The following is a 12,327-nucleotide window of genomic DNA, read 5'->3' as shown; positions in this document are numbered from 1 at the left end:
TTGTGTGAACGTGGAAATTGGGTTTAAATTGAGAAATTCATTGTCGTCAATATAATATACCTAGTCAAAAAATAAAATAAAAATGAGTCAATTAAATGTAAATTGTCAATTACGTCAATTAATTATATTTATTTGGAAATTAAAATTGAATCTCTTACTTACAAAATGTCTGAAAATAGGAGCATCATTATTTGTTCGTCTGATTCTGTTAAGCGCAAGTGTTACAATGGTGATAGACGGACTCTTAGGGCATCGAAAATTATATTTATTTGTTTGTTTGACACTTTTTTCGATAGATAACTGTAAGAGTCGTCTAGACTATCCGTGTCTTTTTGAGAGTTAATGCTTTATTTTGCTTTTTAATGTGTAACATCTCTAAGATAATTCTTTTATGATAATTCAATATCTAAAATTCAGGCTTTTTCCCAATCAAAATTGTGATTATAATTTAATCTGTGGTCAGAGATGACGGAGACTCTAGAGGAACTCTGCTTAATATCATTTCTATGTTCATTTATACGGGTCTTGAATTCTCTTTTTGTTTGTCCCACAGACGCACTGTTACAATCTTGATAATTGATTTGATAGACGACATTCTGGCTATTCTATCTAGACACTATTCTTAATTATTTCTTCATCACAAGAACATCACAGATGTTTTACGTAAAAGTACTAATGTACCTTTTTTGTAAAATTCCTAATTTAATTTTGCGAAAAACGTGAACAATCTCTATATACCAACATTCATTTTGTTTCAGGCATGACTTGCAACAGCATGACGCAGCTGGTGAGCGAAGGTACAACACCCCTATTTGGCACCCACGAGGCTCTATTGGCAGAGATTCAGCGTCTCCGTGAGCGCCTGAAATGCCTGGAGACCGAAAACGCAGCGATGAGCGTCAAGTTGAACCAGCAACAGTGGGAGGTCGAGCATCGGTTGGCCGAAATCGAGATGCAGATTTGCGGAGCGAGCTCGACCTCGAGCGTCGAGGACAACAATGAGAGAAATCGGGAGAGCATTATTTAACGAGAAACAATGCCGCGAGAGCGCGGCAAGACCAAGATCGAGCGGGTACGCCACTACCTTGTCGGAACCGCTGATACTAGGTACTTAACTTATTATTAGGTATATTTTTAATAATAATAGATCAACAGTATAAAAGCCAACGCTAGAATTGTATGCTGTAAAATACAAATCTATAAAGTTAATTACGCATAAAATATTATGATCTATTATTATCGATTGAATCACAGAGCCCTTGACTTTGTATTATAATTTTATTTCTTTTATATTGCATTACTACAATTATATTAAAGCAATTATTAATATTGACGCCTCACTGTTTGCGTTGTTTTATCTTTTCCTTCCTTACTCATCGAAGATATAGAAAAATATTCCCTTCCAATTTTGATGAGCTTTTAATATATTGTAGTCTAGAATAAAATAAGGGACATGTATGTTTTTATATATATACTTATATGCAACTTTAGGAACTGAAACTTCAATTGATTTTAATTCCTTTCGGAATGAATATTATTGACCATGAGAAATGAAAAAAAATTCTTTAAATAAAAATTGCATGATTTCAGGAGTATTTTATAATAATAGGAAAAATTTTTTACAATAATCTTTTTATTTTTAATTATTATTACAAAGTTCTCTTAAGATTATTCAACTTTTTATTAGAAAATTTTATTTTTATATAAATTATTTTACATATTTTCGATAATATTTGCTTCGAAAGAAAATAATTAATATGTTTCATCTTCTAAAAGCAAAGACATACCTTATTTTGATCTAAACTGCAACATATTTAAAATTCATCAAAATTGAAAGAGCACGCTTTTATGTTTTGTCAATCTTGTAAAACCAGATTTTGCAATATACATAGTTGTTATTATTAAATCAATCTAGCTTGCTTTTGTATGGCAGGTACGGCGATCAATCAGAGCTGGACGACGCGAGGGTTTTTAGCGACACGAAGTCGATCGGTAGCTTGAGCCAGCACCTTTTTGAGAGCGACGAGGACGAGCGTTACTACGGTACCTGCAACGGCTACGTCTCGCAGCCCGGCAGCAAGTCGAACTTGCTGCTGTGTAGCGAGTGCGATCAGAAGACGCACACCTGCACCTATCGACCGCAAACACCTGACTCACATGCCGGCAGATACGTGGAAGAACGTATAGATGACCGGCATCAGGAGCCAGGAACCTCTCGTGCCTACAGAAGCCCAGTGAAGCTGTCCTCCCCGCGCTCGTATCACACGGATCAAGATCGCGTGGCGCAGACATCGTCGCCGCGATCATACCACGATCTGGAGCAAGCGATGCCGATAACGTCACCTCGATCCTACCGAACGCAGGAGCCACAGCGACGCGGATGGACCACCAGGGATACTGACGATCGAGGTGACGTCGACAGAGGCGAGTACCTCGACCAGTTCTGGTCGGAGGATTGAACAAGTTCGTTCGCTTTGCTTTATTAATTTGAATGGCCTCGGTGTTCTCCATTGATTCGATGTTTTCCCATCATCTGGTATACACGATGTTTTCGGTCTTCGCACTTACATTCTAATCTAGAACCTTTATTTTTCCCTAGCAAAAAAATCCAGGGTATGTGAAAATCTATTTTTAACTCTTAGTACACATATATGTTCTTTTTTTTTTACCAATGTGGATTAACTACTTTAATCTCATAATTAAAAAAAATTTTTTAATCTATATGAGCTGATAATAATTATTAATTTTTAATCTCACAATTGGTTCAACTTACTCTTTATCTTTTTCTAATTCTTAGCATTAGAAAAAGATGAAGAGTTAGTTGAATCGAGATTAGTGAACTGTGATGATTGAAATTATATTGGTAGAAATGTGGACACTAAATTTTTCAGTCCTTTATTACACACGATGAGTCATTCGTGCGCCGGGATTAATTTTTATTACAAACATACAAAAATTATTAAATGACTTTTACATATACGTCGATATCTTTGGAAAATATTTATAAGGTTGTGTGATATATTTAAAAAAAATAGTATCTATATGAATGTTATAACTAATTATCAGATGCGCCTACTTTTGGAACAAAAAAATATGCAGGACATGAATGATCCAATCGTGTGTACTAAGGATTAATTCAATTCTTTTTTTATTATTATGTATATAGACTGCAAATTCTTATGTGAAGCCCTTGAGTTTTAATCCTGTTAAGAGAATAGATGTTAATGTAGCTCGCAAATGCTCACAAATACTCGCAAAATAACTTTAGCGGATTAAAAAAGTATCTTACTCTTCTCTCATATTTTTATCTGAAAAAAAAAAAAAAAAAAACACGTAGCATTTTTCCATTGTATCGCACGCACACCGCCTATTCTCTCTGCTGATTTCGCTGCTGCTTGCATTCGCATTTCTCGCTGACGCTTCACACAATCTCCGATGCGACTGCCGCTGTCGCATCGGATTGCTTCTCAGAACGATCAGGCGGTGATCCTAGATCGTGCGTGGCAATCCGTCGAGCTAATCCGTCGATCTGCTCACAGACCGCGAAAGCCCGATCTGCGAGCTCTGCCGAGGTAACGGCTACGTCGTCGTGCACTGCGAGCACTGCGACTTCTCCAGCGACGGCGACCTGATCTGCTTCCGCTGTCAGAGCGACGAGGGCTCGTCCAACGGTCAGGTATGCCCGCGTTGCGAGCGGGAAGCTGGAGTCACATCGAGCACTGGCAGATCCGGCTCCAGCGACGAAGGTAACGGCAAGTACCCCGTGGACACCGTGGTGAAGATTCAAGTGAACGATCGGACAATCGACGTTGACTCCGACGAGACCCCCGAGAGCGAGAGCTCGGGCAATTATCATCCCCAGAGGGGTGCGATGGAGCGACTCGACACCATCGTCGAGATAAAGGGCGACACTGCCAGCGAGAACGACGAGGAAAACGGCGGCGGCACGAAGCTCAACGGTACCACTAGCGCGAAATATCTCAATTATATGATCGTGCTGTTCCTGTAAATAGAAGACGACGTTGAAGTAGCTATGCGGCTGGACCCGCGACCCGCGGCTTGTTCGGTGCAGAAAGAGGGGTCCGCGAAATCGTACACAGGGGGTCGTAAATTGTTGGATCGTTGAAGCGACAATTTTCTCAATTAACTAACATCACCGTAATCTCTCGGAAATTTGATTTCAGTCGTATAGCTATTAACCGAGAAAAAAGAATTTTATCCGAGAAATTTCGGCGTTTCTTGATTTTCTAATTTCATTTTGACTTTGTGAGACCGGTGACGTCACGTCCGCAATGTACCGCAATCGATCTGTAAAATTAAATGGCTGGAACGATGGCGAACGCCAAATCATTTATGAATCGATGACGCTAATATCAAGGGGCCGCGGCTCGAGCCGCACTGTAAATAAACTGCCACTGGATATAATTGATCCGTACAATATAGGACCGTATAGATTAATTAATAGATAGCTCGTATTAGTTAAGATGCAGATGAAGCGAGACGGAAAGAGGGGAAGAGAGATAGAGAGTGTGTGTGCGTGTGTGTATCACGTTCGACGCGCGCAGTATTGCCGTAAGCTGAGATCCGTGACGCAACGATCGACACGTTTCGACGCGCGATTCTTGGAGCGGGTATGTGCAAAGATTATAATTACTCAGTTGCAGATTAGGGCTTATATACTGTCGCCAGTGACGGCGATGCGTCAATTTGGATCAATTAAAATTTATACGCCTTACAGTAATGTCGAGTCTAAGTAACTCTTAATCGTAGACACGAGTGGGCAAAAACAGAACAGAATTAAGACACTGCTCGTTAATTATTATTAATAAATAATCGGTTGAGAATAATTTTGATATTGATCGTTTTTTTTTTCTTTCATCAACGAGATCTACATTTTTTTCGATATTTTAAGATTTGATGACTTACAGAAATTATTATTTAACAATTTCAAGGGGCGGACAGGCGATATTGATCACAAGTAATTACGATTCTTGCACAACTCTCTACTAACTCATGTTCGGGACCAACTAAAGCCATTACCTACATCACTGCTTCCGACTTTCGCTTCCACCCGTGATCATCGTTTGTTCGTTCAATCAAAAAAGGAGTTTGGAAAAACTCCTAATCTTTCGTTCCCGACGAAAATTGGCGACATCGTCATCTTCATATAATGTACCGAGTTAATCGAACCGAACACTTCATTCTCCCACAGCGAACAAGGCAGGATAGAAGGACGCGATATACGAGCGCGCGAATTCATCGAATCTCGTGAATAAGGAGAAAACAAGAGAGAAGAGATCGTTTCGTTCTCCTCCCACGTCTGTAACACGCGGCAGTGATTTTTTTTAACATTTATAAATTATGGAGTAGAGTTCTTACTAGACGTGTATGTTTTTTAACGTTCATCTTCCAATTCTATACCCTGATGTATCTGAAATTTCCGGCATGTCGAAAAATAAATCAAATTTGCTAGAGTCATATATAGATGAAAATGAAGAAGATAACGAAAGAAGAGAAAAACCAATGCTCCTTCTTTCTTTTACTTTTTCATCGTTTCGAGAACAATGAAAAAGGTAATCCGGTCGGTCGCAAAATTAAGCTGAGTAAATGGACTCATTATCAAAAACGACTGATTGAGACTGGTATAATTCCGAGTAATGTACTTATTGTCGATTTCTCGAGTAAGCAGATTGCCCTGAAATGCTTTTATCGAAATTTGAAATAATGACAAATTAAGATGAAGATATTAAAAATCTTATGTTAAAAAGACATTTAAAAAATGTAAAATTTAGAAAGATTCAAATATTTTATCGGTACTCTCTATAATTACGTCGAAATCATACCAGTGTCAATGTTCGAACTCGGGAGCGATAAACCCGAGAAAGTAGAAGAACAACATAAATCTCGCGGGACTTTCATGTCATCTGTATGATATTCACCGAATAATGATTACCACGTAAGACATTATCCTTAGGAAGTATCAATACCCGATAAGCTCCCACCGTGCTGCGAAGTCGCGGTAACCCGAAAAAAAGTGTAGAAAAAAACGAAGGTATGAAAAAAAAAGGGAACATCACGACCGATAGTTCAATTTGAGAAACACATAGCGATTAAGTGCTCTTATTACGAAAAAAAAAAAATATATGAATGCTTTGCAAAGATTACAGGCGTGCGTCCCGCGCGATCTCGTCCACTCGAGTTACGGCGCTCTCCGCGGCCGAGGGGGAACATCACTCTACTGCCACGTTGATTTAGAACACCTCTGTAAATTTATTAGGGGAATTTGTAACACGTTAGGGCGACACTTCGATAAACCGTTGAGATTACATTTACTCCCGTACGCGCAATCCCGAGATAGACGAGATACTCGAATTTCCCCGCCTCCGTCTCCGAGAACGATCGGACTGAAAAGGGTCTGGAGATAAATGATTCACGCAAGACGCTCGGTATCGAGATAAAGTGCATTCGATGGCCGAAAGTACGTCAGAGAGAAGTACTCAACCTTTGCGGTTTAAATTATTTCTAAGAAATAAAGGGTTCATTCGAAAAATATTACAACACAGTGTTATAAAAAGTGATGTTTTACCGATAAACGTTATATTTTTTTAAGATTACAAAAATACATATATAGTTTAATTGTAATATACAATTATATATATATATATACACTGTAAAAAATAAAATGTTAATTTTAACTCAAAGACGTTGAGTAGATTTTCTGAGACATGCAAAAATGTTAACATTAACACAAAAATGTTAATTTTAACATTTTTGCATGTCTCAGAAAATCTACTCAACGTCTTTGAGTTAAAATTAACATTTTATTTTTTACAGTGTAAATTGTTATGATTATTAATTGTAATATACATTATAACTGCATATCAATTCAAAATGTAATTATGCAGTAAAGTACCGTAACACTTTATGTCGAATCCAACTTGATACAGAACTGCGAAGAATTAAAAATCGAACCTGAAAGCTCTCGGCAACTGTATTATACATATGAGCGTTTTATTATTGAAAATGCACATGGAAGTTCTCGAATATGAATCACTTTTAATTTCGAGAGATTTATTGGAGAGTTTTACTGTCGAGAGAGCTGTTCTTCAAAAATAAAACTTACAAATACATTCAAAATTCAACGTTCACGCGTGTTATAATGATTTGTATTTATTTCAGAGAAACACTGTCGAGGATCGCTCGATAATATTTATTCTCCAATGAATGCATATTTCACTAGAAAATATTATATGGGAAGTTATTCCCTTATTTAATGTTATTTCCTCTTTTTATCAAAAATTACCTTCAAATGAATACAAAATTTAAAAAAAGATAAAAAAGATTTTTTAATCAAAGAGATAGAAATATTTCAATTGCGCACATTGTTTTTCGATACCGTGCGTATTGTCTGGAATTGCAAATTTGCAATAACGGATCGGTTAATGAATGCAGGCAATAAAAGATATATAGGGAGAGAAAGAGAAAGAGAGAGAGAGGGAGACTCGTTATGGAGGGATATGAGAATGCGTTTAATCAGCCTTACTTAGACAATTATTATCTACATTATTATACTAAATTTATATGCGTGTAACGTGGGTGATGCGTACGTGCGTGTACATCGGCGTACCTTAATTACAAATTACATCCTTGGGGATCTGTGCTGTGGACAACGATAGTCTTACGAGCAACGTGTGATCGTAACGTAGACACAATGTGTGCGTGTTGTTGTACATAAGCAATTATCATTTACCGTTCGAAAAAGTATCTTGCGTTCGGAGCTTCAAGATCCTGTCTTCGATGAATATCCAAATATCTTAACGTTAATGATTACCTGTAAATAACATTGTTAGTGCTGTATATTTTACGCTGTTTAACTGGCTGTGATATTTATATGTTCAGAGTTTAATTGTGATTAGCGATATTCTATGTTGATCCTGTTGAGCGTACAAATTGCGTACATCCATAAGTTTTATCAATTCAATCGATTGTAAGCATCGCGAAATCGGAATACACAGTTATTCGATGGAAGGATACGTCATTTGCAAATTATCGCCAATTTTTTTCTTTGGAAAATTTTGAAAGCAGTACCAAGTCAATGCAACAAGTGCTGATAATTTATAACTCTTATAATTAAATAATATTACTCGTTATTTTATCATCGTTATTATTATTAATATCGGAGATTCAGATATTTGTAGCGCAATGTACTTGTTAAATTTATTAGCGCGAGTGAACGATTTACGATTTAAGTGCCACAGTCCGAAGAGCGCGCCTGAATTAATCGATTTTCAACTGACGAATAATCACGCGTTGCTCCGAGTCGTTTAAACCGAATAAAAAACCCAGTTGTAAGGAAAATGTAAAATAACTCTTTCAGGAAGTAGCGCGATACATTTATTACAATTCGGAATACAATACGAATTACGCGACATTACGCGATCGATATCAATTATCAAAGATCGATCGAATCATCTTCTCTATCATAATAACACTTTCGTATGATTGTTTATGCGATATTGAGTTTATTGAAATATTTATCGGTGTTACAAGCGACGTAGATGTGCAGAGAGGTAACGCCATTGGAGATTTACGCAGTGATAAGAGATTAACATCTGAGATTCGTTACAAGAAGAAAGAAACTTGTTAATGACTGACCACTCGACGCATCCATCGTGCGGTTGACCCGTCTCTTTTTCTCTCATATTTCGAGTACGTGTCCCATTGCCTAATTACATTTAACGATTAAACGTCACGTTTCCAACGTCCTTAATTTTAATGACGATTTCGAAATCTTGCTTTCCCTCGAGAAAAAAAGTCATATCGATCAATACCGAGATGAAGTTTCACGTGACGTTTGCGTATACAATAACTATACGCATACAATTGATCATACAGGCGATGTGCATGTGTTGTTCGTCAACTTTTTATAAGGCCAAATTTACAAGTTTTGCATATACTTAAATAGACACGTTACGTAGTCGGACGTTCGACAGCCAGATTTTCAGATAATCGCTGCTGGAAAGTATCAATGGAATTTCTGATCATTTTGTGGATCCCATCAGCCAATCTTTAACGCGTATTAATTATAGTGCCAAGTTTTACAATGGTCTTCCTTTATACATGGCATATGAAACGATGTTAAATCGCGATTTCGTGCAGGAAAATGCAGCCAAATATAAATACCGAATTAAATTATACGAGCGCATTCTATGTGCCAAGAATATGATTGGAGAGCCGTCACGATTATAGGTTTAACGTCTCTTTTTAAGTCACATTAATAGCATTTCTTAAAAAATTAACGCGCGGTGACGAGAGCGTTAATTGTATCTCGCGCTCTTCCATTAGAAGAAAGCCGATTATATCAGCATTAACTCCACAAAGTGATCCAGAAACGGTAATAATCGGTTTGCCTTTAATATATACTGCTATCGTATGCAACGGAATCCTTAACGCTTAATACGATTACGCTATTCCATATCGAATAGCAAGAATATATGCAGAGATATATTATTGACATTCATGCACTTTTACATAAAAACTTCTCTATTCCTCGTATCCTGAAAATTTTAATTTCTTTTTTTGGCGATAGAAATGCAAAAGTCATTTAAAGCGCAAATTCAATAATAGATTTTAAAACGTCGTTGTTTCGTTGTGATATTTGAAAGTTCGTAATAAAATGCATACTAAAAGAACAATTTGGAGAGACATTAAACGGAGTGTGTGTGTTTGTATAAATGATGAATCGTGCAAAAAAAAATTAAATCTCAAACGTGATTTTTTTATAAATTAGAAAAAAAGATTTTTAGAGAATGGATATTCAAAATTTACAACGGATATAGCGAAGTTTAATCCTATCAGATCGGAACTATATATCTGATTATAGAAAAATAAGTTCATTGCGAAATATTTGCGAAAACATCGGATACAACGAATTTTTAATTTTTTAAGTTATACAATTATGCATAATTAATTTGATCGCAATAGGCTCTTTCTGCAAAAATGTCGTTATTTATACGTTCGATTTAATATCGCTCTGAATGTGAGATAGTAAAAGATTTGTATATCATGGTTTTTCATGCAGATTAATTGTAGCTAAATTGCAGATTTACAAATACGACTATATCAAATTACTTCTTACATTCGCGAAAATTGCGACATTATAGATATTTCGAAACAACAATGAACATTTTGTAAACGGTCATGTAACACATAGTAGTTGAAACTTTTGAACATCAGCGAACTAGAAAGTGCGAAAGTCGAAGAGACGTCTAAAGAAATGTCTAAAAATTATTTGAATGAGATGTCTTTGGACAATTATGTGGAAAAAATAACTCTTTATTTCTATGTAAATTAGCTCGTCCTCGTAATCGACGTGACCAATATCTGTACAGCTAGATATAATTTCTACGTGCGAATCGCTCTCGAATGGGAAATTTCTGTCACGCTTTTTTTCTGCATTTATGTCATTTTCGCTACCTCGATCACACATCACGGCGCTTAGCATTAAACGATCTATCTGATACTACTTAATATGAAACAAGGGGAGGGGTGAGTCTCTCGATAAGGCTCTTAATGAATGGTTACTCAGGAATAAAGTTATAATGTAATAACAGTTGCGATATTGAATATTAACATTTAACGAACAACCTTTTGTAAATATGAATATAACAAATATAAAGATACACGATTATATATATGATATGCATGTATATACATATGTATATGTATATACAAGAAACTTGTACAGAGTGATTTGGAATAGTCAGTCAATTTTTTGCAACGTAAAATATTAATTGTGCCGTAAATATATTGTTATATCTCTCAATCTATCTACACGAAAAATATCGTTCTATTATTATAAGGAAAGGAGTGATTACTCAGTTTTCTTTCTTTCTTTTAATTAACATGCGCAGTTATTTAACAAAAAATATTTTCTTAATTATAATTTATTTATTATAAATTTTAAAAAACTTATTATTATGTTTACTCAAAATTTTATTAAGAATATTATAAGATTGATTGAAGAAACGATTTTATAAAATAAATTGTTTTAATTTGATTAGCTTAATTGAAGTATTAAACTTGCTTGGATTCAAAATATATTTTGAATTTTAATGCTTGTGATATATTTGCAGATATATGAACTTTTAAAATACTTAAAACAATTGTTGTTTGCGTACAATATGTATTTTTCTATGTATCCAACTTGAAGACATTTTTATTCAGAATATCGAACATTATTTTATTCAGAGTATCGATACGACGAATCTGAATTATTCTGTACAATTTTACAATTGCCCAATAAGAGATGACAAGCCTGATAGAAACGCGTACGTATATCTGCGTGAGAGAAAGAAAGGAAAAGAGGATAAGAAAAAGAGAGACTGTGCGTGTATGTGTGCGCGTGTGTGCGCGCGATATGTGCGAATAAAAATTATGTAAACTTATATGTAAGATCAAAGCGAGAAATTACTTCCGTTGACGGAAAACTGACCAAAATGTCGACGACGGTGTCGCGATATGTGTTTACGATCATTTTCGTCGAAAGGTAGAAACACCCAAAGGCCAGAAGTAAAGAGCGAAGAGAGGAAGGAAGGAAGGAAGCAGAGAGATGGAAAGACAAGACGGGGAATTCTTTGGGAAATCTTACCGCTAGATGTACTCGCAGGTGCAATTGGAGATGCACACTTTGACCGCCGACCCACGATAATGTCAATTGATTTCTTGCAATATGCATACTGCTGTGTATATTCGCTCATGATTCTGAAATCTATACAGTAGAAGCGATCAGCGTGATGTAAAGCAAGAAACAATGAGCGCGTTCCGTTTCACGCACGATGCTCATGGTGTATCATTTTAGTCTTCTTTAATATTCGGTGAACAATACCCTCATTGCGTAAAAAAAAAGTCACATTTGCATCACAATAAACTCACTAGTCACGGGTAAATTGTGATGTCACTGTGAATTTTTGATAATCTCAGTGACATCGCATTATCTTAACTCTTTGTATAAGCACACATATTTTAATTTACTCCATAGACATCCCCTGGGTCTTTGAGATGTCCAGTCCAAGTTTTTTCAATATCCTAGGCTTTTTCAAAAAATCTAGAAAAATTCAGGATTTCTTGTCAATATTTCTTTTACATTGCCAGATAGTTATTAAAATCTTTATTATAAAAGTTGAAATTTGTAAACTGAGAGTGAAATTTCATTTAGGTTAAAAAAGACTCTTAACGTATAAAGAGTTAATCTGCGGATATCATAAAAATATTATAAGAAAATTCAATTTTTATCACAGCTTTATAACGATGTCATGTCAGTATCAC

The 12,327-nt window shown here is 35.9% G+C and overlaps 2 protein-coding genes across 2 annotated transcripts in view; both read left to right on the top strand.

The window, feature by feature from the left end:
• Nucleotides 1-1,028, top strand: part of LOC108776455 (potassium/sodium hyperpolarization-activated cyclic nucleotide-gated channel 3-like) — a 143,082-nt gene extending 142,054 nt beyond the window's left edge. The window contains 1 exon segment of the mRNA XM_018543071.1: nucleotides 759-1,028. Coding sequence (XP_018398573.1) covers nucleotides 759-1,027 — 269 coding nt within the window. The 3' untranslated portion in view covers nucleotide 1,028.
• Nucleotides 1,029-1,036: 8 nt separating this feature from the next.
• On the top strand, nucleotides 1,037-4,009 carry LOC108776371 (uncharacterized). The gene is made up of 3 exons (XM_018542969.1): nucleotides 1,037-1,107; nucleotides 1,934-2,424; nucleotides 3,540-4,009. Exons 1-3 carry the CDS (start codon nucleotides 1,037-1,039, stop codon nucleotides 4,007-4,009), a joined length of 1,032 nt encoding a protein of 343 aa, XP_018398471.1.
• The last annotated feature ends 8,318 nt before the right edge of the window (nucleotides 4,010-12,327 follow it).

Source organism: Cyphomyrmex costatus, unplaced genomic scaffold, assembly GCF_001594065.2.
Source record: "Cyphomyrmex costatus isolate MS0001 unplaced genomic scaffold, Ccosl1.0 scaffold36, whole genome shotgun sequence".
In the NCBI taxonomy this organism is placed as follows: domain Eukaryota; kingdom Metazoa; phylum Arthropoda; class Insecta; order Hymenoptera; family Formicidae; genus Cyphomyrmex; species Cyphomyrmex costatus.
The sequence above is the reverse complement of the archived record's forward strand: the minus strand, read 5'-3'. Positions and strand labels throughout refer to the sequence as shown.

Coding starts and splice junctions, on each gene's coding strand:
- LOC108776371 (XM_018542969.1), top strand. CDS start 1,037: ATGCCGCGAGAGCGCGGCAAGACCAAGATCGAGCGGGTACGCCACTAC. Junction 1,108..1,933: donor GTCGGAACCGCTGATACTAG/GTACTTAACTTA, acceptor TTTGTATGGCAG/GTACGGCGATCAATCAGAGC. Junction 2,425..3,539: donor TCGAGGTGACGTCGACAGAG/GCGAGTACCTCG, acceptor ATCTGCTCACAG/ACCGCGAAAGCCCGATCTGC.